The sequence below is a fragment of the Sander vitreus genome, chromosome 18, assembly GCF_031162955.1.
Source record: "Sander vitreus isolate 19-12246 chromosome 18, sanVit1, whole genome shotgun sequence".
NCBI classification, from domain to species: domain Eukaryota; kingdom Metazoa; phylum Chordata; class Actinopteri; order Perciformes; family Percidae; genus Sander; species Sander vitreus.
Genome location: NC_135872.1, coordinates 26,124,163 through 26,150,449, shown reverse-complemented (window position 1 = coordinate 26,150,449; position 26,287 = coordinate 26,124,163). Strand labels below are relative to the sequence as shown.

General features: G+C 40.5%; 1 protein-coding gene and 1 long non-coding RNA gene across 2 annotated transcripts; one reads left to right on the top strand and one right to left on the bottom strand.

The window, feature by feature from the left end:
* The first annotated feature begins 1,985 nt into the window (after positions 1-1,985).
* LOC144533179 (uncharacterized) lies at positions 1,986-16,720 on the top strand. Its single transcript, XR_013503406.1, has 2 exons — positions 1,986-2,263; positions 16,558-16,720. It is a non-coding gene; the product is annotated as an uncharacterized LOC144533179 (long non-coding RNA).
* On the bottom strand, positions 3,775-20,070 carry olfcb1 (olfactory receptor C family, b1). The gene is made up of 6 exons (XM_078274380.1): positions 19,806-20,070; positions 14,133-14,424; positions 12,859-13,701; positions 12,463-12,675; positions 9,479-9,596; positions 3,775-6,613 (listed from the first exon to the last, which is right to left on the bottom strand). Exons 1-6 carry the CDS (start codon positions 20,009-20,011, stop codon positions 5,466-5,468), a joined length of 2,820 nt encoding a protein of 939 aa, XP_078130506.1. The 5' UTR covers positions 20,012-20,070; the 3' UTR covers positions 3,775-5,465.
* Between the last annotated feature and the right edge of the window lie 6,217 nt (positions 20,071-26,287).

Sequence of the window (26,287 nt, the reverse complement as noted above, 5' to 3'; positions counted from 1 at the left end):
TACATTATACTTCTACTCCATTTGAATTCAGATTCTTCTAATCTTTACACATGACATCTTTTGCATGTCTGCCCGTCAAGGGAGAGGGATCCCTACTCAGTTGGTCCTCCTGAGGTTTCTATTTTTCCCTGTTAAAGGGTGTTTTTTGGAGAATTTTTCCTTTTCTGAACCGAGGGTCTAAGGACAGAGGGTGTTGCATGCTGTACATATTGTAAAGCCCCTTGAGGCAAATTTGGATTTGTGATATTTGTCATAAATAAAATGGACTTGAATTGATACGACTTGACTAACTCCACTTTATTTATCTGGCAGCTATAGTTACTGGTTACATTTACTTAAAGTCTAGACACATTTTAAAGTATGTAAAAAAATACTCTGCTATGAATAATATTTTGTTTACTATGGTTTCCCCACATAAAATATTACAAAAGATTCTGAAAAGGTGCTCGAAGTACATCTACTCTTTCTTCCTCATTAATAAATTCTGGAGTTTTTGCGTGTGTGTGTGGGTGGGTGGCCATGTTTGAGAGCCATAGAGTGACAGAGAGCGGGAAGGAAAAGGTGGAAGGTGGACTATTGCAGGCAATGTTTCCTGAAGTTGTTAATAACTCGGAATGCAGCTTTGTCACTTTTTGACCTGGAATCGCAGGTCGAGGGTCCGCATATCACTATTAGACAACAGTTGGCTTTCGACTCTTGTCTCGTGTGTTAAGTCCACCAACCATTTTCATATTATACCAGCATTTGCAGCATCCTAAGACTTTTTGTAAGGGTACTAGGAAAACTCAGCCCAGAGTAGTTTTATTCTCCCTGAAAGTTTCCTTTCATTTTTAAAGAAGTATACCAACATTTGTTTGCGTGATGTTATAAATAGTCCTGCTAATAGTTTCAGACTATTCCACTAATCTAGTGGATGCTTTGTTTAGGTGAGAAACACTGATGTAAACAGAACTGTTGTACTGTTGAGCTTTTAAATGCATTAATCGCCTACTCCAACAAGACTTCCTGGATCATATTTCAGTATCTGGTGTCTGAAGGTTTACAACTTTGACTTAAGGTATGTTATAGAAGGGATTCCTATGAACTTTACCCTACTGTTGCTGAAACATTTGGAAACTGTTAACATTAGAAGGGGCCCTCTAAGACAGAAGATATTTTGTAGGAGCTATACCATGTCTAAAGGCCTTAAATGGTCAGTTCCCTACTCCAAGCATATACTCACACCCCCACTTTAGGTTATACAATGCACAGAATATAGGTCTATATACTTGTGTCCTTTCGATTTCTTACAGGTTGAGTCGTTGTTGCCCATAACACGCTAGCATTCTACTAATGAATGCTGATTGGTCAGTGAAGGACTGATTACGATCGGAGAGCCCGCTTGACGGCATCCGAAACAGAACCAGAATGTCAGAGTGAATATTTTGGCGTGGTCTTTAAAACATTAGCAAACCTCTTTCTAGCACGTGTATTAACGGGGAGAGGCTAACCTGTCAGCTGTGTTGTCGATGCTTCCAGAGAACAAAGGAAGCGACTCAGAGCTTGCCGTAAAGCAGTATCTCTGGCCGTATATGTGTATGACGTCATTGACATTTTAAAAGGCTTTTTAGAACAAAAAAGCCACTTTAAAAAAATCTAACACCCAGCAGTGTGTATTTTCTTAGCCTCCCCTTTCGAATGCAACATTCAAATTACTAGACAAAAAATGATATCCTGAGAAAAGTGGATTTTGAGGGGTATAGCTCCATAGAGTCCCATTCATTCTGCACTGGCCTGTGAGTGCCACCTATATGGAACTCTGGTGGAACTGCAACCAGTTCAGAAGCCGGAAGTAACGAGAGAGTGGAACTTCTTCCCTTATTAGAAATTCTTTGGTAATAGACTGGAGTGACCTATCTTGCCACTCTATAGCCTTTGTTCTCGCTCGGATTCGCTAGAGTGATCTATCTTTCCACTCCATAAACTCTTTGTATGACGGACCTGCCTTCCCATTGGTTGAAAGACGTCAACACAATCTCGCAAAGCATCATGGGATATTCAAAATGGCAGCTAGCATCGAGCTAGCGGCAAAAATGACGGAAAATTGATAAATTATGGACATCAAGTGGATAAAACTTGGATATAAGCGTTAGGATTTATTGCTGAACAACTCTGAAAAGAGGCACAACTTCCAGGCTGGATAGAAAACCTTCTGTAAAGGCTACAAAGACACCAAAGACACCCCCGTGATGGCTAACTCCTTAGCTTTTAGCTGGAAAAATCGGTAAGTGACTGAATTAAACCGTTATCAAATTATCTAAATATTAATCAGAGGTGCCGTTTCGTATCGTGGACGATCCCTTAGGGCTCTAGCAGAACTTCAGAACGACGTATTGGAAGAAATTGGTTTGGTCGTTCTCCAAGCTCTCTGCAGGAGTTTGTAAAATTGATGAATCTTTGATTGTAATAAACCTTTTTATAATTGAGATCAGTGTCAACAGAGTCTCTTCTTCACACATTGGCAAAGCAGCACTGCAACCAAGACACAACAAGTACCCTAAAGCAATACCAACATCAAGGCACATTGTTTTTAAAGGTCCCATGACATGGTGCTCTTTGGATGTTTTTATATAGACCTTAGTGGTCCCCTAATACTGTATCTGAAGTCTCTTTTGTATAGGCCTTAGTGGTCCCCTAATACTGTATCTGAAGTCTCTTTTATATAGACCTTAGTGGTCCCCTAATACTGTATCTGAAGTCTCTTTTATATAGACCTTAGTGGTCCCCTAATACTGTATCTGAAGTCTCTTTTATATAGACCTTAGTGGTCCCCTAATACTGTATCTGAAGTCTCTTTTATATAGACCTTAGTGGTCCCCTAATACTGTATCTGAAGTCTCTTTATATAGACCTTAGTGGTCCCCTAATACTGTATCTGAAGTCTCTTTTATATAGGCCTTAGTGGTCCCCTAATACTGTATCTGAAGTCTCTTTTATATAGACCTTAGTGGTCCCCTAATACTGTATCTGAAGTCTCTTTTATATAGACCTTAGTGGTCCCCTAATACTGTATCTGAAGTCTCTTTTATATAGGCCTTAGTGGTCCCCTAATACTATATCTGAAGTCTATTTCCCAAAATTCAGCCTTGGTGCAGAATTACAGCCACTAGAGCCAGTCCCACAATCAGCTTTCCTTAGGATGTGCCATTTCTGTGTCTGTAGCTATTGAGGAGGAGAGAGGGGGGGCAAGGTGGAGAGTGGGGGTGTGGCCTTGACCAACTGCCACTTTGCTCGTTTGAAAGCCATGATGTCTCTCTCTCATGGGTAGGCCAAATTCTCTGGGCGGGCAAAGCAGAGAAAGGGGAGGTAAATGACCTCATAAGGAGCAAGATTCCAGATTGGCCCATCTGAGCTTTCATTTTCTCAAAGGCAGAGCAGGATACCCAGGGCTCGGTTTCCACCTATCACCATTTTTAGCCACTGGGGGACCATAGGCAGGCTGGGGGGGATGCATATTAACATTAAAAAACCTCATAAAGTGAAATGTTCATGCCATGGGACCTTTAACAGAAGTCTGTTATTGGTTTGAACACCCACTTAGGCTTTTATCATGTTTTTTCATTTTATTTTTTTATTTATGTGATGCGGCCCATCCACAAAGATCGTACAGTTTATACATTATGTGTAAATTCACATCAGCTTGACACAAAGAAGGTCATGTTATGTAGCAAGTTATCCAGTTTAGCTACAGTAGCTGTTAAGCTAAAGACTTTGATTGACTTTTGATTAAGGACAAATGGTGCACTTATTTTACTTTAATATCACTTGCAGTGATATACAGTACAAAATAGTTATATTTGGCATAGAAGAATATAACAGCTTTCAGCAGAACACATATTTTAACTTTACATGTATTTACAGCACAATTATCTTACAAAAGAGAGGGAAAATGGAAAGGCAAGGCAAGCTAGTTCAAGGCAGCTATATTTACTTTGTATATAGCACATCTCAGCAACAACGCAATTCAAAGTGCTTTACATAAAACAAAGAGTAAACAAAACATTAAAAACATTCATTAAAGACAATATAAAAACAGCTCAAATAGAATAAGACAGGTATAAAATACAATAAATACAATACAAGCTGCAGTGCAGTGTAACAAATAAACACTTACTTGATTTAAAACAAAGGCAGCATCAAAAAGAAAAGTCTTTAGCCTTGATTTAAAAGAACTGAGAGTTGCAGCAGACCTGCAGTTTTCTGGGGGTTTGTTCCAGATACATGATGCAAAAAACCTTAAAGCTGCGACTCCATGTTTAGTTCTGACTCTGGTGACAGAAAGCAGAGCTGACCCAGATGACCTGAGAGATCTGGATGGCTCATGATGTAGCAGCAGGTCAGGAATGTATTTTGGGCCTAAACCATTCGGTGCTTTATAAACCAACAGTAGTGTTTTAAAATCAATTCTTTGAGAGACAGGAAGCCAGTGTGAAGACCTCAGAACTGGAGTGATGTGATCCACTTTTTTGTTCTTAGTGAGGACTCAAGCAGCGTTTTTAATCAGCTGCAGCTGTCTAATGGATTTTTTAGGGAGTACCTGTTATAGTAATCTACTGAATATAAAGGCATGGACAGGTTTTTCCAAATCCTGCTGAGACATAAGTTCTTAACCATTGATGTAGTCTAAGGATGGTAGTAGGCTGACTTTGTAATTGTCTTAATGTGGCTATTGCAATTTAGTCAATGACAACACCAAGATTTCTGGCTTAGTCAGTTTTTCTTAAACATTGCCCATTACAGATTGAAGCTGAGCGCCCACTTTTCATCATTCTTCTTTGTTTTAAAAAAACAACTACCTCAGTTTTGTCTTTAATTCTGGCAAATCCAATTGTTAATCTGTTCAATGCACAAACTCAGTGTTTGCATTGGACCATAGTCTCCTAGTGATATGGTTATGTAAATATGTGTCTTATTTTGTTGTTTTCCATCATCCGAGCTAGTGGAAGCATGTAAATGTCAAACAGAAGAGGCCTATGAATGGAGCCTTGGGGAACTCTGCATGTCATTTTTGTCTCCTCAGATGTGTAATTACCTGTAGACACAAAGTAGTCTCTGTTCTTCAAGTAGGATTTAAACCAGTTTAGTGATGTACCAAAAAGTCCAACCCAGTTTTCCAATAGGTCTATTATTATTTTAGGGTCAAATGCAGCACTGAGATCATGTAATACGAAGACTAACATTTTGCCACTGTCTGTATTTCAGTGGTGTCATTGAAGACCTTAACAACGGCAGTCTCAGTGATGTGGTGTGGTCAAAAAACCTGACTGGAAGACATTAAAACTGTTGTTTAGTGACAAGAAAAGGTTGAAAAACAACTTAATAATAATAATAATTAATTATAATAATAATTATATATAATAGAATAATAGAATAGAAGAGAGAGTATAACTGAATATCAGTGCAATACAATTTCACTGGAACCCTTTTCAGAAGGATATACTGCGTTTCCTATTTGTTGTTCTTAGCCTAAGATAGACATGAATCTTTGCATTGGACATATCCATTATGTCCAGCACTGAATCAGTATGGCTGATCTTGATTGGTGTCCCTGAGCTCCTCAATATAGGGAATGTACTTGATATGGAAAATCTGTCACTCTTTTGTGAGTGTGTATTCTTTCCAGGGATATCTATATCTATCTCTGTCACAGAATCAAGATTTGGACTGGGGATGACATGCCATTTTCTTAAAATCTTCTCCATTGTGTCTGCCTTTGACCCCCAAAGTGCTTCATAACACTTGGGTAAGAAATGGCAGAAGATGATGCCATAGCTGGACACTAGAATGGCTGAAGCCTGCACAGGAGTGCCATGTTCATTGTTGGTGATATAGACTGGGATGAAACACACCCACACAAACAAGTACATTAGCATGCTAAAGATTATGTAGCCTGTTTCACTGACCTCCTGTGGAACCTTCCTGCCTTTGATGGCCAAGAGGAAGCAAATCAATGATAACAGAGCTATGTAGCTCAACATAATGCCAAAACCTATATATGTGTTACCTTCATCACAGTGGATTAGTATTGTCATGCTTTGTGGAGATGGAGGTGTGTCATCAATATCGGGAGAATCAAAGATCAGCCAGAGAAGACAGATGATCCCCTGGAGAGTAGTTATGACGATGACAATTGCAGGTGGATGGTAAAGTTTGTGTAGTTGCCGACTTGTCAGCTGACCAAAGGGAAGGAAAGCCAGGAAAGTACGATAGGCCTTGACTAGGATGCAGGACACACACAGGGTGAAGCCCATAGCATACATTACCTGGCGGGCACAGCAGAAATGTACACTGGGCTTGCCCATGAAGCATATGACACTTGCAAAGCTCACTGATAGACCAGCCATCATCACACAGGACAATCTCACCTCAGCTCTTTTCATAGGTGGGGATTCTCTGTACACTAAAAAGATAATGAAGATAACCAACAAGAGCAAGATACCAAAGGCTGCTGCAGCCATCATGACGATTGGGTGAGGATCACTCCATTTCATGTAAGACTCTGTTCTTGGCTTGCACTCACTCCAATTCTTGAGAGACCAGGTTCCATTGGGACAGGTTTTGCAGTTTTGAAGATCTGTTAGAGAAAATAGTGATGTACAGATTAGGCAAAATAAGCCCATTCTGGTTTATTTAGGTCTACAGCAGGCCACCAAATCTGGAATCTGAAGTTCACAGAGATGGAAATAAAATCCCTCTGTAATTATCTTAAAAGCCCAAATGACACCTGTAAGGGCTCCGGTGTCGTACATTGGTTTCAGTGGCTTTTTTTTTTTAAGATTCTTTTTTATGGGCATTTCCGCCTTTAATGATAGATTAATGATAGACAACTAAGACATGAAAGGGAAGACGTAATGCAGGAAACCGTCACAGGTCAGACTCGAACCTGCATCGAGAAATAAACCTGTCGGTGTGATCTGTTGTTGTTATCACTTTAAGATAATTAAACTAAACTAACCTAACTAAATAGAAGCTGTTTAGGCAGGCTAACACACTAACATTACATGGGTAATAGTTAGCTAGCTCTACGTTATGAGAGATTTAATATGTGCCAGTTTGTGATACATTAAATATCGAAGGAACCTTAGAAGTGTGTTCCCCTTGTTAACACAATGACTCAAACCAGACAACACAAAGCCTATAGAAGCCTACCATACAACAAGAAATAACCATTTTATTATATGAGCGAAAATGAACATGGACGCGTTTGACTTGCTGTCCGTCTACAGCATAGATCTTCCGCCGTCCGTCATGGCGTTCATAATTTGCACGAGTAGAGCGTGACGTCACGTGCACAGGGTCCTTAAAGGTGCTGGTTGACAAGTAGCTAATGCTAATGCTTTAGCCAGCTAGCACACCCCTGTCTGTCTGCCTCACTCTCCCGGCGCTGCAAGGCTTCAGACGGGATGAGAGCTGACAACAGCACCAGGGACACATCCACAGTCAGTCCCCAGCCAGCTAGCAGTTAGCCAGCAATCCAAACCCAGTCAGCACTTAACTCCGGTGCTAAGGACGCTAACAGCAATTTACTGAACCGTCGGGAAACAGACCCAGGCCCGCACCTGAGTCAGAACAGTTACCGGTTCGGTCTTTGGTGTTTTTTGCCCCCAACGTCTCCTCCCAGGCAGCGCGGCAATGGTTATGTTTAGGGTTAAGGTTAGGGTTAGCTGCCTGGAAGGCGCCGTTGGAGGCAAAAAACACCATCGAGCTACCGGTTCTCCTCAATGCCGAATTCCACCGCCCTCCCCCTCACGTTTAGCCGTCTTTACAGTTACGTCTTTACAGCTGAATTTACCCGACAAAAGGGGATAAGGCACCAAAACGACTAATACTAATAGTAATTTAATCCGCCTTTAATGATAGGACAACTCAGACATGAAAGGGGAAGACGTGATGCAGGAAACCATCACAGGTCAGACTCGAACCTGCGTCGAGAAATAAACCTCTACTAGGGCTGTAACGATACACCAAACCCACGATTCTGTAAATGTAAACTTTTTTTTGGTGGGGCCCCAACCATTTCAAAAGATAAGCTACATACCAAAACTGCAATACCCTGTATCTCACTCTGTTAACATGTCAACAACATGGCTCCACAAAACACTTAAAGGGGGAGAGAGACAGAGTGAGAGAGAGAGAGCGAGAGAGAGAGAGAGAGAGAGAGAGAGCGAGAGAGAGAGAGAGCGAGAGAGAGAGAGAGAGAGAGAGAGAGAGAGAGAGAGCGTGTGTGTGTTTGTGTGTGCGTGTGTGAGGAGCGTACCTTGTGTAGTTGCATTCCCCTTTCTCTCTCTCTCAAACACGTGAAATATTTAAGGTGACACAACCAGAACAAAATGCGCCTACAGGGCAATACGCAAACAGTAACGCTATGAGCTCAACACCATGAAGGCCATAAAGAAGCGCACAGACAACTTTTTAGGGTTACAGATCCATACAGATCCATTGTATGACAACAACCTTGATGTACGAGCATGGACACACTCGTCACCATCTAACGTACTATCAATCGATCCAACACAACATGACCAATGCATGGACTAGCACCACAAAGGCAGGATAATAAAATATGCTTTCACTCACCAAGGCCAAGGGCTCACATGAAGAGAATGGCGACAAAGCAGTTTTCCCTCAGGGCAAACTTGACTTATTTTGTATGCTAACCACTCCACATTAAACCCCGGTTACTTTTACTAGCAATTTCAATATTCAGTGGCTGGTGAGCACCAAGGCATATTAGTTCCAGTTTCTCCTTCAAGTTAAGAGTTCAACACTTCATTAATTTTTTTTAAGTTAGCTAGCAACGATAAGACAATCTCTCCTATTCTTGCCGACAAGTGTTGGCGACCCGCCAGACGGATAGCCAATCAAGTCTGAAATATGAAAGGCCGCTGTTGTGGGGCTACGGGCTGTCAACCCCACTGGGCATCATATTTGTGTGATCTACATTCAGGGGCGACTGGGGGGGAAAAAGGGGACTGAGCACCCAGGGCCTCATGTGAGGAGGGCCCAAAAATATGCTAGAATGAATAGCTGTGGATGCGGGGAGGGGCCCATAGAAAATGCCTTTCGACAGGGCCCAGAATGTTGTGCTACGCCTCTGTCTACATTAAACACACTAACACTCTGAGCATGTGTAATAATAATTTCCCACGTACAATGCATATTGCATTGTGAGAGAGAGGCTAGCCCCACTCTCACGCATTCAGGCTACAGAGAGAACGCAGTCTGAAGCAGCAAGGCAGGGACAGACCAATGAATATGAAATAAAATCCTAACACACATGATATGCAATTTAGGAAGACGTTATACTCATAGAAGATAATAAATTATAGATGATAATAATCTTAAATTAATATAAAATAGCATAACATTTGTTTGCATTTCTTTCTGGACAGTTTGAAGTAAAACTTGAAATTAAAATCAGTATTTCAATCACGCTTACCCGGTTCATCTGAATAGGTCCCCTCCACACATGGGATGCAGTTGTAACAGCAGGATGTGTTGAAGATCTTTTTTACTGAGCCAGGGGCACAGCGCTCTGAGCATCTAGACTGAGGGATCTGAGAGAGCAAAAGAGAACGCAAGTAACCATTACTAATCAGTCTGTAGAGAGATTGTCTGTACATGTTTGGGATAGTCTTTGTTCCACTAAACTTGGTCTTTCTAAAAAGCTGAAAAAAACTGGGGTGTATGGTAATGGTGAGAGATATGAGTATCTACTACTGTAAAATAGAGACTATGTTAGCATTTAACAGCTACAGCTTCCCTGTGTCCCATAGGCATTCTCACAAAATGTGAGATGTAGTTGTTAAAATTAATAAATACTTGTCATTTTATCAAATGACAAATTCTTTGGTCCAGCCTAATATAAGGTCGGATTCCCATTTTGCTTCCAGTAAAGATGTTCCTGGTCACTAGGGGCAACATTTATAAAACTATGTGGCCGATTTGCGTAAAAAATGGCATACAGATGAAACAGTCCATTCGCACAGAAATATTTTGATTTATAAACCCGCCGGATTCCCTTCATAAATCACAATTGACTCTTAATGTGGCGCAGCTTTGGCGACTTCGTGTCACGCCCATAGTTGCCTATAAATAGTCAGTGAAACGTTGCGGATGAATATTCATTCATACAGAAATCATGAGGAGAGAGGAAAACAAAACAAAGGAATTTCTCTCAATGTGCAGTTGTAGTTCTAGTTGAAGAGGTGGAAAAGAGGAAAACTAATTTTGGAGGCAATACTAATGCCAAAAAAGCTGTAGATTGACAGCATGTTGCAGACCCAGCTAATGCCACAGCCTCAGAAGGTCAGATCGTATTATATTAAAAAGAAATGGTACCTCATTAAAGTTTATACAAAAAAAAGTGCACAGCGCTACATCGGGAAAGTGTTTTTGCCATGGGATGCTGGAGCTGACCCCTCTTGAAGTGGGACTGGCACAGCACGGTTTCTCTGAGTGGTCATCTCTGAAACGATCCAACAGGACAGCTTGAGGAGGTCTGAACTGGCTCTGAGGCCACTCGTCCTCGTTTGCCAGCAAACGCCGTAAAAAAACAATGTATATGATGACCATATAAAACACAATGTGCTCCACCAGACAGAGGCATCGAAAACAGCATCAGTGTAAACATTATTTGTCCTGTTTTCCGTATTGTTTATGAGAATAAATTTCATAACATGCCAATATAAATTTCAGTTCCAGTCAAGTTTGCTTCTTATAAATCCCAATTCTTGCGTAGAGAGCGGCGTACATCTTCTTTTGTGCGAATGCCACATTTATAAACAAGGCCCCAGATGATTTCTTAAAGGTTCAGAATACATCAAGCAAAATAGGCCCTGCAATGTGTCATACCATCACATCTAAAGTCCAAACTGTATCCGAATGGCCACACTCCTAATACAGGGCTGGACTGGGGGTAAAAAATCAGCCCTGGACTTTTGAGAACTAGACCAGCCCACCACACTCAGCCGGACACTAACAGTCTTTGCACTCCCCTTCAACACATGATAAATAGTGCTAATGTCGAACCCTGATCAGGGTTCGACATTAACACTATTTATCAGCCAAATGCTGGTAAAATATCTAATTTTGGGCTTGTATCACAAGCCTAAAATAAGTAAAATTTTCACATTCACTAGTATTTGGCTGGTGGACAAAAAGTTAATTTTGGACCCTGCATACCAGCCCCTAATACTGTCACTTAGCTGAATGGTAAGAAAAGTATGATAATGTACTCACTCAAAAAGTAAAAAAGGCTGCCTGGCTCCTGATGGAAAGATGGCTAAAGGTTGAGGGTGGAGCCTGGGTGTCTTGTATTGTAAACAAATGACAAGTCTGTAAGTTAAGCTAAAGCTGCATTTTGTACACAGTCTGCAACGTGTGTTATTGTGGAATGTTGATGAATCAGAAAACTATTACTATGTTTGCAAATGCCTTAGCTTGCTAATACATAACTAACATTAGCTTACAAACTGCTAACTTGTCCTCTCTGGTAGCCAAAGGGTGCTAAAATAATCGTTTGACATGCTTAAATCTCAAGTTTTTAACTTTGCGGAGTTATTTCGTTGTCGGTGGGGGCGGGACTTAAATGTGCTATCTCTCTACGCTCGGATGGAAGTGGGCCATAGTAGGATGTGATTGGCCAATGTTCAGATGAGGACAAACCAGTGGGCCAATCATGGGATCTCTCTCCTCTCTGTGGGCTGGTCAGTCAAAGACCAAGGATATGAATGGCCAGCGTTCACATGATAGACACACAAATGGGCCAATCATGTGATCTCTCTTCTCTCTATGGGCCGATCAAAAAAAATAATTCCACCAGAGTGCGGCCCATTCAGCCCACACAAATAGACCGGCTCACCGGTAAATCTCCCGGTACTCCCGATGACTATATCATAGCCAGGCTACATCCTGCTGCCTCCCTGATCTCTCTTCAATAACTCTCTCCTTTGCACATGTTTTTGTAGGCCCAAGGCAATTAATCATACAAATGGGTCTAACATTGCCAACTTCTGCAGTCTCCTCTTAAAGGCATTAAGGTGTTTGCACTCAGTTGTTCACATTTAAACGTGACGGAAGTAGTACCAGAGAATATAAAATCAACTTCCGAGGGATGTTCAAGTTTTGGTTTCCCACCTCCACAACAATGTGAGAAATTGCTGCGTAAAGTGGGCGTAACTGTAGGATTGTCTGTTTCAGAAAGTTTCAGATTCCAACATCTGGAAGGTGTTTTTTAGAGTTGGTTAATGATCTGACGAGCAGTTTGAAGTTTGATGCCCTAAAAGCCTTTGGTGACCACATGACCTTTTCTCTTGACTGTGGTACTGTATTGCCTATAAGGACACATAGACAGTGACTACACTGACTGTTGCAGAAATCATATCAATATGAGTTAATGCTGTGAGTATGATGTTGTCTTACCGTGGTATTGGCTGTTGAAAGCCAGATGATGTCTGTCTTGACTTCAACGTTTCCATAAGTTACATCGTACTTCCCAATCCGTTGAAATTTTCTATATTCCCCATCCGTTTTCCACATGATCAGCTCATAAAGATTTTCAAAATCACCATTTGCATCAAAAAAGAAACTCTGGTTGTCATACTCGAATTTAACTTTCTTCAGTTCTTCAAGAAGCTGCAAAGCAAAGGGTGGTATGCCAATTTAAATCGTCATTTTGCAGAGATTAGTCACTGTAACTGTTATTAATATGAATTCTAAGGGATATAAACACACAATACATCGTAATTCTTAAATTATAAGGAAGCTACACTTTCAAATTTGAATATGTTCTCATCTGAAGATTATATACATTCTCACCTTCCATGGTGGGAAGTTTATTTCTCCCAAGCATAATGAACTGTTGCACTTCAGTAGGTTTTTGAGGGCATTTGCTACAGCCTGCACAGCTACTTTGTGAAGGAAGGCTTGACTTGAATCCAGAGCATTTACAAGATACTCATCATTTTGCTCTTGGGGATCCGTGAAATTGCATGCATTGCCAAATTGAATTTTCATGAGACCAGGTATGGAACAATAGGATGGAGGCGTTTTGGAGTCACATTCTGAGGTGCAGTTAAATCTCAGGCTCTTGTATTCTTCAATGAAGTAGTTGTATCCTCCTGGGGTTGCTGTCAGATTCTTGAGATATTTTTCAAATGAATCACTCTTGCCTGAAAGAAACGTGAAGCCCAAGATGTCCCCAACCTTGTTGATGCTATCCATTTGGGCAATGGAAATGCTCCTGGACCAGGCATCACTGGCAATCCAAATCCTTGATGTGTTGGTCCTGATCATTTCCTTAAAAATGCTCTCCACCACATCTGATTTAAGGATTAGCAGTACCACCTGGGCATTAGAGGAGCGGATCTGCGTGGCGACTTCCTCAATACGTTGTATGGTCTGTAAATTATCAAGGTAATGAGGCAAAACCTCCTGGAAGGCCAAGCACACATTATTTGCCTCAGCATCCATGAGGAAGCTCTGGAAAGCTGCTTTCCCGTATTCATCATCCCCATACACAACCCCGACCCAATTCCAGTCATAGTGCTTCATCATTTTGGCCACTGCTTTGGTCTGATGCTTGTCACTGGGAATAGTGCGCATGAAAGATGGGAAGCGCAACTTATCACTCAGCTTGGCTGCAGATGATGTGCTGCTCAGCTGATGAGATACAATCATACAAAAATACTTTTTAATACACAAAAAATAAACTTAAATATAAAGTGAAAGCATGATTTAAATCAGTAAATTACACTTGTTAGTGGACCCAAAAGTCACCTCAAATCCCAAGGTATCCAGCCAGCACACTGGTTTGAATTTAAACTACAAAAGTTAGTAGTACATCTTTAAATCTTAATAGGATTAGTAATATTTCAATATTTGGTAAGTATTAGAGTACTATAGTAAGTACAATAAGTACTAGACTGCTACAAATATTACAAACTTATAATTATAAGTATGCTTCTTTGAGGTCTTACCAGGAATTACTGTACATATGCAAATCATACCAATGCAGTCTCAAGATGTTTCAGGATGTGCTAAACCTATGTTAGCACAAAGTATTTTCTGATCAGACAGTATTTGTGACTTACTAGAGGGACCATGTACACATTTAGCAGGCCAGCCAAAGCGATGGACACATCAGAGTTTGAAGCTCCTAAAATAATCTTGACTTTGGGCCTGAAGTCGGTGTAGTTGCACTTCACATTTAAAGTCCTGTTGCCGTTGAGCATGTACTCCACATCCCCCAACGCCTTGCTTGCAAAGGAGCACGTGTCACACATCAGATATCCAAGATGCACTCCTGGGAGGAAGCCAGCTGCATTTATCTCATCAATTTCGTGGATTATAGCCAAGGAGCGCATAAACGACACCAGGTCAAAACTGAAAGTGGAGAGTGTTGAAAAACAATAAATAATCTTTGCTTGAGGAACTGTGGCAAAAAGGCAAACTTTTTACAGTTTTGGTACACATGTAAATCTTTACAGACATTTTGGATAAAGGTGTTTCACTTCATAGAGGAAGTCTTAAACATACATACGTGCTGACACACGCATGTGCTGACACGTGCGCACACACACACACACACACACACACACACACACACACACACACACACACGCACACACACACTGGGGAGGGATACAAGTAGGCCTAGGTCATTTTCATTTGATTTTCATTTGTCACACATTGGCAATACAGAGGGGTAAAATTTTGAGTAACACGACCTTACAATAATGACACTGGTGAATCACTGTAAAATTGAACTATGAATACTGGAAAGTGCAGTTCCCCACATTTTATCAGGAAACACAGCAATGATTTACCTTTTCCCAGTTGACAGACAGATTATTTGGAGAAGTAATTCACAAATTTGGTGATAAGCTTCCTACTCTCCGACGAAAGAGAGAACAAATCCAAAAGAGTGTGTCTCTCACATAAGGACTCAAAGTGGGGGATGTCTTCCCTTACAAAATGCCTAAGTTGCATATAACCGGAAAAAGATTACAGTGAGGTAGATTGTACTTTAAAGTCTATGTAATCAAAAATGCCTTTTTAACTCTTTTAGATAACATCCCTGGTCATATTGTGCACCTATTTAACAATATATTATATTTATATTATATATAAAATTATATATATTATATAAATATACAAAGTTTCCCATTCAGCTTTCGTCGTCTTCCTGATCTAACAGCAACAGCAGGTATGGGGAAATATGTGTGGAGCCATTGCCAACAGTCCTCAGTAGTTCCCAGATTATAGAGGTGAAGTTCCTCCCCTTCTGGTGGACCCCATAGAACCTTATTTCAGAAAAAATATGTATGGTAGTGAACATGGAGCAGTGAACTTTTTTTTTATCCCATTTGAATTGAGCCATGAATTACCTTGCTTGATTCTCGGCTTGCTCGCTAGCTAGCTAGCTTAGCTATGTTCGGTATCGGTATCTTACCTGATATGTTTTATCCAGTGTCTATATTCATCAACTGGGAAGCAAAAGAACAAGCAAGATCTGTTGCTCGTTTGAGTAACGTTACATCCTGGTACTAAACACACAGGCATCGTAGCTTTAGCGAGATCTCACCCATGCGACTTTGTGAAAATGTTAGAAAGATTCCTCACTTCAGTATGATACTTAAACAGTTTTATGACAAACAGAGACTTTCTTGACTTGCAAATTATATTTTAAATTTAGTTAAATCAGGTATAATTCATGGCTCAATTCAAACGGGATCAAAATATGATTTGTCTCTCGCAAGCTTGATTGATTAAAACAGTGGTTCTCAACCTGGGGGTAGGGACCCCAAAGGGGGTTGCAAGAAAATGTCTGGGGGTCTCCAGATAGTTGGGGAGAAAAGAAAATGAAATAACATATTCTAGACTGGGGAATGTTTTTTACATTACAGTGTGAGTTTGGTATATTCCATGTGGTATATTCAGAGCTTCATTTGTAAATCAGGAGGTCCTGGAACATGGAAAGTGGTCTGATGGCGGGGTCAGGAGGAGAGAAAAAGTCACAAACGCATCACAGCAAGTCCTCAGAGTCTGAAGCACATTGGACAAGACTAGGTGCTAAAACTAAAACTAAACTGTCATTAAAGCAAAGCATTATTTGTTAACATGTATTAATCTGTCACGGTCCGCTGACCGTGACCCTGGCCTTCCCTTATAGTGTGTGTGTGTGTGTGTGTGTGAATGTACATTTTGTGTTTTTTCCTTTTGGTGTGCTTGGTGTGTTTTGGTTTGGCCTCCCTCTGTGTTTTGCCTCTCCCTCATGCTCTAGAAGTCACAGGTGGGCGTGGTCATGGGAGCTTCCACTGTCACACCTGAGGCTCATCACACCACTCAGCACTCCTGTTCCTGATCATCTATCAACTCCCCATATAAGCCAGGCCAACCTTCCAGTCTCTGCCGGATTGTTTAATCAACCAGTATGATGACACACCAGCCAACCTCGTAACCGGCACTTTCGAGAATTACCTTTTGCTAACCTGTCTTTGTCCTGTCTCACCTCAGCCAACCACCTCGCCCTGTGCCGGAAACCTGACCAACCTACCTGCACCGCTAGACCCAGACTTCTGGAGCCCGGACCCCATTCCCCCTCTCTTGCTCATCCTACCACCTACCTTCTGGACCACATTCTGCCTTTTCTGTTCAATAAAATCACCTTTTATTGCAACTACCTCTGGTCTGCGTCTGAGTTCTGGTCACCGGTCCTGACATAATCGGAGCATTCACAAAAGAATCCCTCAAAATCAGCAGGGGGAGGCATGTAGAAACTAGGGGTGGAAATCTCTTGGCACCTCACGATTCCGATTCAGAGGCCAACAATTAGATTCTAAACCGATTATCGATGCATCTCGATGCAAAATTTTTTTAAGTACATTTCCATGCGTAATTTAAAAAAAAATATACATATAAATCTGAATTTGGTATTCAGAGTTTACTAATCACTTCCTAGACAAAGCAGCTAGACAAAGCTTAGATTTTGACATACAGTATTTGTCACAAGTTTTAATGAAATGTTTTGTCTGAGGTTTTTATTTTGTAGTCATTCCATGCTTAAGCCTTAAACGTGCTTGTGAAAGTCACCACCTCTCACAGTAATCTTCCATGTCAGAGGCTCAGTCATGTTTAAAGGTGGATAATTGGCTTCTTAGAACATAAAACATGAGGTGGTCAGATGTAATGTGATAAAGTAGATGAACAGCCTATGTGTTTTGCCTAATTATTTTATGTATGTCTCATTAGATCGTGTGTGTGTGTGTGTATATATACATATAAATTACGAACACCAACTTCTATATTCTGGGGGGTTGCGACTCAAAGTTGATGATGGGTGAAAGGATGCTAACTTAAGCCCTTTTACGTATGTAAAGCAAAAACTGACTGGAGAGCTACCACTGTTGAAGAGAGAAAATATTAGGTTATAATTATGTAAACCAACCCTTAAACAAAGCATTCTGTTAGCTGGATAACTTTGCTAAGTCAAACCCTCTGAAATCTGCAACATGGACAGAAGGGAAAGGACCTGTTGTGGATTCTACTCAGCAAAGTGGTCCTTATTCATTAAGTCTACTTTGTGAAAAAGGCCTCTGTTGAAGGCACATGATCAATAATTTAAGATGTACAGTGTTAATTTATTGTGGAATTACTTCTGATTGACTAATCTTTGTTTCATTCCTTAGTTAAAATAAATAATAAAAACTGAGAACCGAAATATGCTCCCAGACTACCGAATAATGTAAGCATTAGTTAAACAATATTAAATAATGAATTCATCATTTATAAGGCATTGTTTCTACATTAATACACATTACGTTTGTAATTCATAAACACAGTTATACAGGTTTTATTCTTGATGAATAAGCTCATCTATAATGTGTTTGATTGTATTTTCATACTTTATGAATGATTCACCATTTTATTAAGTGTTATATCAATATTGAAGTATTATATCAAGTTATTTAGTAGTTGTCAATGGTTCATAAGATCATTTAGAAAGTGTAAGTAAATGATTAACAAACTAGATGTATATTTATTTCTACATTTCTACATAATGCTTTAGACATACACTATTGTTAGTAAGTGTGTTAACAGATGTTTTAGAAACACTTAATACTGCAATTCATAGTTACGAGTTGTTAATTAATGTATTTGTTCAACTTCATCTAAAGTGAGGCCTAACTTTGTCTCGCAAAGCATTTACAAATGAGACTGAAAGGCCAGCAGTACCTCACTCACAAAAGTCTGTTATTTTCTAAACAGAAAAAGGAATACACAACACTAAGTGATATAGAACATATGCCTATTTTATTGCAGGACGCAAACAATGTAATACAAACGTATCTCTGCGAATCATTCATTTAAAATAAAAATAAAAAACTGATTTTCCTTCAGGAGAACATGGCTGGTAAATTGGTAACTGTATGTTATATAAATAAATGAACGTGCAGCAGTTTCTTTGCAACTTTTGACCAACTCGTCCCTCTCTGACGCACCTGTCTCATGTTGTAGATGTGCAAAGTATTTTTCTGTTTGAGAGTACCCAGTTTTAGTTCTTCCTATTTCTACAACTTCAGAGTAGGACTTTCTAAATGATCTTATGAACCATTGACAAATCTATGGGCTGAAATATGTGACACCAGAAACTGAATTTGAATCATTTATATTTGAATTTGAATTGCTAAACTTGAATAATTGCATTGGAAAACTGAATTTGAATCACATCATTTGAAATTGTATTGTTTAATTTGAATCATTGCTTTGAAAAACTGAATCTGAATAGTATAATTTGAAATTGAATTTATTCTTTTGGAATTGAAGTCCAATCAAATTTGATCCTCACTGAAAATGTAACTCTCTATATATCTTCACATTCAGTTCTCACAATTCAGATTCAGTTCACCAAATTCAGTTTCAAGTTACTGTGACAGACATCTGGGTAGTTGGAGGATGAAGGAAGAGCAATCGAGCGCAGATCGATAGAGTTCAGTGGCGCAGGATCATCAGCACTAAAGATGCCAGACTGTTGTGCTGCTTATGGATGTTCGAACAAAAGAAATGAGGGGGAAAAAAAAAGCAAGGGATAACATTTCACAGGTGAGAATGTGTTAAATGATATATGTGCCGCCTTCGACCTGCAATCTGACCTCCGGCGGCATTGTCTCTTCCCCCGGGCAGGAACACAGCTTTGTCTCGCTGCTGCGCCGGTCCTCCGCTTCTACGTAGTCCAGGACGACCTGTACGTATATTTCAGCGAGAAGTTCCACTGCTGTAAACTTACAATGTTCTCAATGCTTCGGTTAACATTTAGGGACCCTCATTATGCTACCGTTGAAGTGTGGTGATATTTTGAGCCTTTTTAGTGGTATAAATAGATTAGATTAGATTAGATTAGATAGATTTGTTTTTACTTTCCCTGTGCCCCGAATACTAGCGTTGTAAGCTAATCAGCTGTCCGCGCTAGCTTGTTTCAAGATACAAACACATTTGATTAGCATGAAAACATGTCCCAGAGAGCGATCGAGTGGGTACACATCTGTTATTAACCCCTAGGTTCGATTTGCGCTGGAATTGTCCTTTAATAAATAAGAACAGCAAATGTTGGAGGAAAAAAGGTCAGAAAAAAGAAATTCGAAGGGATATCATTTTTTCTTGCACACTACACTACAATCAACATACTAAAACTAAAAGGTATTCTTCCTGACACATATGAATACCATCTAATGTAGCCAATAGAGTATGTCTGTTCTTATACTCACTCAGAGCACTGGAAGCTTTCAGGTCTAATCCGTTCTTGAAGAAACACTTTACGATGACATGGCAACATTATACCAATCACAACATCACCAGGAGCTTCAGCACCGCAAATGGACTGAGCATAATCACATCCAACCACACTAGCCGGTATACTGCTCAGTATTATAAGGGCCAAGAAGAAGCTGCACAGCAGGCGGCACATCGGCATCCTGAATGGTGTGAAATAAAAAGCACTTCTGTGATGTGGAGGAACACTTTAACCTTTGGCTGGTGCTAGAAGTGAGCAAGAACCGGTTTGGAAACTATGCATAATGTTTCATGCATGAAGTGTTATCCTTCAGGCACTTCCTTGCATGCTAGCACAAGGAAGTAACGTGCCATTTAATATCTGTAATTGACACAATTGTTATATAGAATAATGAAGAATGCTGTAGAGGGGGGAAGGGACCTCTAGAGGCCCGTGAGAGTGGGTGTCTCAATGGATGAGTTGCTATTTAGTTTCCCATTATTCTGATGAAAACAATATAATTTTCATAACTGCTTTCTAAACCGGTATGCTCTTTGTTTGCTGTTACAGCCCAGCTATGTTGTTGGGTGGCCTGTGCTTGGCTGTGCTCACTCTACTTTCCAGTAAGTGCGAGGGTGGAGCTGAGTATCTGTAAGACCGTGTAATTGTCTGACCATAATTACAAACACACTTTTGTCACATTTTTATAACAGGATGTGTCGGGACCTGCAGTGCCATTCCATCTTTTATCCAGGTTAGTTGAATGCTTAGTAGGGATGTTGGAACGAATTCCGAAAGTAGAATATAATTCGAATAGTAAAAAAATCTATACTAATTGAATGTGATTTTTTTTATGAATTAATTTTGTTTGTTTAAACGTTAGCTAATCTCCCTCTTCTTGCCTGGGCCTACCTGCATGTGAAAACTTAATGCTTTTGTCATTTCATGTCTGATGAACAATAATTTAGCGGGAGTGAGAAACACAAGGCACTGTGAGGTCTTAAGATCACAGAGTAACGTAAGTACAACATCACAGAGCTAAGATCAGAAGAAGGATGGGAAATAGTTTTAACATGACTTTAAAATCGACATTCACCGAGCCAAAATGCTTATGTTATCATTAGCTAGCTCGTTCTTGTTTCCTAACTGCGTCACGAGATATAGGAGCTTAGCTGGGAGCTTTATGGAGACCGCTAAAGTTAATGTTAGCTGCCCTACAGATGTCAGAGTTAGCTTCCACTTCATATATTTCATATATAACAGGTTGCTTATAAATCACTAAAATAGTAGTGACAGCACCGTTTGGCTTAGTTATCAATGCTCTTAGCATCTTAGCTAACACTATTGTTACTTAGCTAGCTAGTTTATGACAAATTGTTTCGGCTGTGCTTTCTAACATATTGTCATTGTGCTAACTGTTAGCCTTTACAACCGCTTCATACGCTTGTTAGATAATGTTTCATTACAGAGTTCTTGTTAAGGCCGGGGCTCTGCCCAAAACTCAGAGAAAACCACACAGAGTAATGATTTCAACCGTTTTAATGAGCGTTTAGTACTTATAGCAGACAAGGACAGAAAGCAGAGGGCAGAGGACTCCGAACTGGATCGCAGGCAGTGGTGCGTTCAAACTCTCTCTCTGGAATCCGAGCAGGGAGGTTGTGAGGTCTGAGCGGTGAAGAGCTGGCAGAACAGCAAGCAACGGCAGCAGGTCTTGAGGTGTAGGCCTGAACAGAGAGGCAGGCAGTTAAACAAAGCACAAGGAAATACAAGATCAGGAAAAACGAGAACGAACAACATTTTCACTGGGAGCCAAGTTACCACATTGGTAGGTGCAACAATCTGGCGCCAAAGACGAGCTTCACCCGGGTATAAATACTGAAGAGGTGGTTAGTGGAATCGACAGCAGCTGTGCAGGTAGGTAGATCAACCGGCAACGCCACTTGACCTACCTCCAGGCAGAGCCAGCAACACTACACAAACAGACACACAGACACAACAGGGAGAGACATACACAGGATGGGAGAGAACAGCTGCCCCCATAACAGTTCTCTGTTGATTGGTGTTTGTCGCTGTGTGCTCGTGGTGGAAAATTAATGTAAACAGAGCGGCATGTCGGAAATGCACCATGACGTAGGTCCCCTTCAGGCTAATGCCGGGAATCCCTCTAGTGGACAGAACTTGTAACAACAAACACATGCTTATAGTGGCATTGACAATGTGTAAACCTGAGTAGTGTAGTACATATTAATAGGCTGCATTTGAGCATTAAATATTCAAATATTATTTGAATATTAAAAAAAAAAAATTAAATTTGGAAGGAATATTGACAGCTCTAATGCTTAGTCACAGCAGGCTGGAGCTAACACAATTTAGTATCACCTTTAGTCACAGGTCCCCTCAGTTCTTATTAACCAAAACCCCACCAGGGACTCAGTCAAGCCATGTTCAAATTATATCAGTCTGGAAAGGTTTTAAAAAATAATGATACAATTATACTTTAATGATGCATGGCGACCAATGCTGTGTTCCCACTTTTGACTTTGATACCGTGGCTCCACCGCTCGATCACTACTGCGCAGACTTTGGCCCCAAAATTACAAGATGGCACCGTCAGTATCCAGGATATTTTGGCTTTACATCGTTACATCTGTACAGTGGGAGGAAGTGGAGATGCGGCGCCCATCTATATAAACAGTAGGACCCACAGATGGGACCCACTTGCAATGCCTACATTGGGTTGCTCACTTTGGCAGGAGTGCCATTATCTTTTACTTTTCATGAGGAGGATAAAGGACAGATCAGACCCCAGTAACACGCTTAAAGGGTAATTTGAGTTTGTTTCAACCTGGACCCCATTTCCCCATGCATTTGTGTCTAACAGACTGATGTGACCTAATAGGGCAATTGTGCATCCTTGATCATTGTCCACTAAAAGTGATTGTTTTTACCACTGATAGGCTCAGATTCTTACCAAAAGTGTCTGACAACATTATCGATCTCACAAGGTGACGTCTGTCTGAAGACAGCTGTGTTGAGAGTGGAACGTGAGTCGGGTAAAAGGCGTTCAGGGAGTCTGTTGTTTTGGAGATTATATTGACTTCATCCACATTGTCAAAATAATTTATTTTGATGATTGGTGCTCCAACATAGTCAAAGTTGATGGACCTTGTTTCACTGATGTCCAATTTTTATTGTTAAGATGCAGGCCTTATCATCTGCCTAGAGAATACACCAGTGTTGTTGCTGTAAATATTCCGCTGGATGCAAATTTTAAAAAATGCAGTGGAGTTTGTTTTATATTATTTTGTTAGTGTTTTTTCTTGTGTAGGTTAAATTGATTACAACAGCATTTTGCAACCCTGTGTTGTACAACGACAATGAACCTTGAATGTGCATGAGGGACCTTTGTGATAAACCTTGGACAATGCTGCCCTCTGCTGGCAATTACAGCCAAACATGTTGCACATTACAGGGGATTTTACATAACGCAGCTCCAGTGATCTGTTTAAAATCTGTGTGACAACGGGGCCAGCTGGTCAGCAACGACTTTCAGATAGGAGGGTGACACGCAATCTTGGCCTTCCTGATCTGCTGTCTCTGAAAGAGCTGACACGCATCCATATTAAGAATTGATAGGATGTGTTTGGTGACTTAGTTCTTAGCACACTGTTGAAATGTCCCTTTAGTTATGTTACTAATTACATCATAGCCAATAGCTCTCAGTTAAAGTGACTTTTTTTGGGGGGGGGGGCGGGGGTGGCGCTGTCGTGCCAGAACAGGCAACGGAACTGCTGCCGCTTCAGACAGGGGCTAAGCTAGCCAAAGAGGACACAAGAAAGCTAGAGAAAAGGAGAGAGTGAAAGAGCTGCCTTTGGACAACTCGGATTGGGTTTTAGTCATTGGCGAAAGCTTTGTGAAATAAAAGGCTGCAAGACAGACGGCAAGCTGGGCATCTTGCTGTTGGACTAGTAAGTCATATTAGCTGGCTTGCTATGTCTTGTATTGTTGCACTTGCTTATTTTTAAGTTGTGTTAGCAAAGTTGCTTGCTAGTTTTTGATCATTAGTAATGTAATCATAATTAATGCACTTGTACAGCTGTCCATATTTACAACAGCGGTGTATAAATGAATTACACTCTGAAACTGTAGGGCCACCACATTGCAATGGTATCAAAAGTTCTGCAGTGTTGCTTTAAAGCTACATTGTGTAAGAATTTCTCCCATCTAGCGGTGAAATTGTATCTCACAACCAACTGAATATTACTTTCTAGCCCCACCCCCCATTCCGAGTGCGTTCTAACTCCTACCCGAAATTAGCTCTTAGTATCTCCATCGTTTACATGCAGCTGTTCTAGCTGTCTGTAGCTAAGTTTCCATCCACTTGTCAATTGAATTATATGAAGTTCGGTAAAAAAACTCATGCGAATAAAGCTGGTGAAAGTGTGTTTCCATCCAACGGCTTTAAAGCGAATAAAAACCTGACGTTACATGCTGTTTTGCGATTAAATTGGTATATCGAATTGATTTGAGACATTTTAAGTTGTTTCCATTCATTATCGCACTGAATCGCACAACATTCAAGCAAACATTTGCGAACTAAGTTTTGCTAGACAAAATGGATCGCGCCATCTACCAACAAATGATCGTTATTGCACAAGTTGTAATAGTGCTTTTGTGCCAGCTGATAGCGACATATCAAGCATAAGTAAATATAATATGATATATAATATAATAAGAAAACAACAACGCTATCAACACATTGCTATGAGGATGCAGATGCACATAAATGCCCAACGACAACGGAGGCGGCCTGTGGTGTGGGAACGACAGCGTTATATTTTGCTCGTAAATTAAAGTCAAAAAGTCTCTCGTCTCCTCGTTCGTCCACTTACATCTGTCTTTGTTGACACCCACCATGTGTGCAAACAGAGCGGAAATACTGGGCGGAAATGAACTAACACTTCTTCTTCTTCGTTTTGTGGCAGGTTGCAACCATAAAATGACCTAAAACTTAATCGCAATTCATTATTTACTCGACAAATAAAGTTTTCATCAGCGTATATCGCATAAGCCGTATATCAAGATAAAATCCGATGAGACCGAACGTATTTCCTTTGAGTCGATATTCATGAAATTCAATCGAATTTTACTGTTTCCATAAGGCATTTTTCATTCAATATCACTTAATTCGGATAAAAACGTGTGGCTGGAAACATAGCTTGTGTTACAACTGCATGACGTGAGTTATCTGCCAGGGAAATCACGATGTTATGCACAACCATGCTATAGTTAGCCAAGCAACTATAAAACCCTTGAATTTACACAAATAGGCAGAATTACCTTGTTGAGAAGAAAGCAGGCAAAATCCCTTTTAAAATCCTTGCTCCTCTTTCCATCTTGGAAAAGCCACTCCAATATTAACTTTGGTCTTGCTGCTTTGCCTGTTGTGTTGTCCTTCCTTTCCGACTCCGTTACACGTCCTAGAGAATAGGTCGATCCTCCATTTTGAACAGGCTTTCAAATCTTGCGGCAGTCGCGTGTAATCTTCTCCCCCTCCCTGGCATTCGTCACTGTGCCACTAAGTGTAAAAGCGCGAAAGGCGGAGGTATGTCCCTCTTTAGCTATATGTATTTTAAAGATGGAGGTGCAACGTGGCGGCTGTCATTCGAGTGACTCGCTCCTATGTATTCTGAATGATTCTGAAATGCAGATTCTACGCGTACGAGAATACTTTGATTAGTTGGTGGAAGTAATTACACATGAATGAGCACATATTTGTGGAAGAACAATGGGTTTTTTGCTAACAATCAACTCAAAAAATTACACAATGTAGGTTTAAAGTTAAAGCTATAGTGCGTGGTTTCTGCCGCCCCCATTAGGATTTATAAATAATGACAACAAAACTGTCGGCGCGTCCACATGATACAAGCCTTCCATAACCGTGCCAAGTTGAGCACAACAGAGTTGATCTTTATTTATTCTGAGTAAACTTTTTTTCCTTCAAATATTTTTCATTATGTTATTTCGTTCGAACAAATACACAAATGTGTACAGTGTTTGCATATCACAGAGAAGATACTATGAAAAAATTACAGCCCATTCCCTAATCCCTCCCCCAATCCTCATCTAACAGCTGGTACTTGAACAAGCACACACAGTCTGGAGTTTAATGAGACAAGTGCTGGAAGTCAGCAAGAAGTGAAATAATGTGAGAACAGAATGTAAATACATAGGTAAGTACAGGATGTACAGGATTCTGTTCTCACTTCTGTAGGCGTCTTCCTTGGCCTGACGAAGCTGCCTGAGTTTTTCTGTAAAACAGGGTTCACACACCATTTTATACTGAGCAGCGCAGCACTTTCATTTGCCCCTGCAAAATGTCTTCTTCTTTAGAGACAAAGCCCTAAATGGGCAAGGACCACGCTACATTGCTAACTCCCTTGTGAACTATTTGCCTCCAAGAACACTGCGATCCCC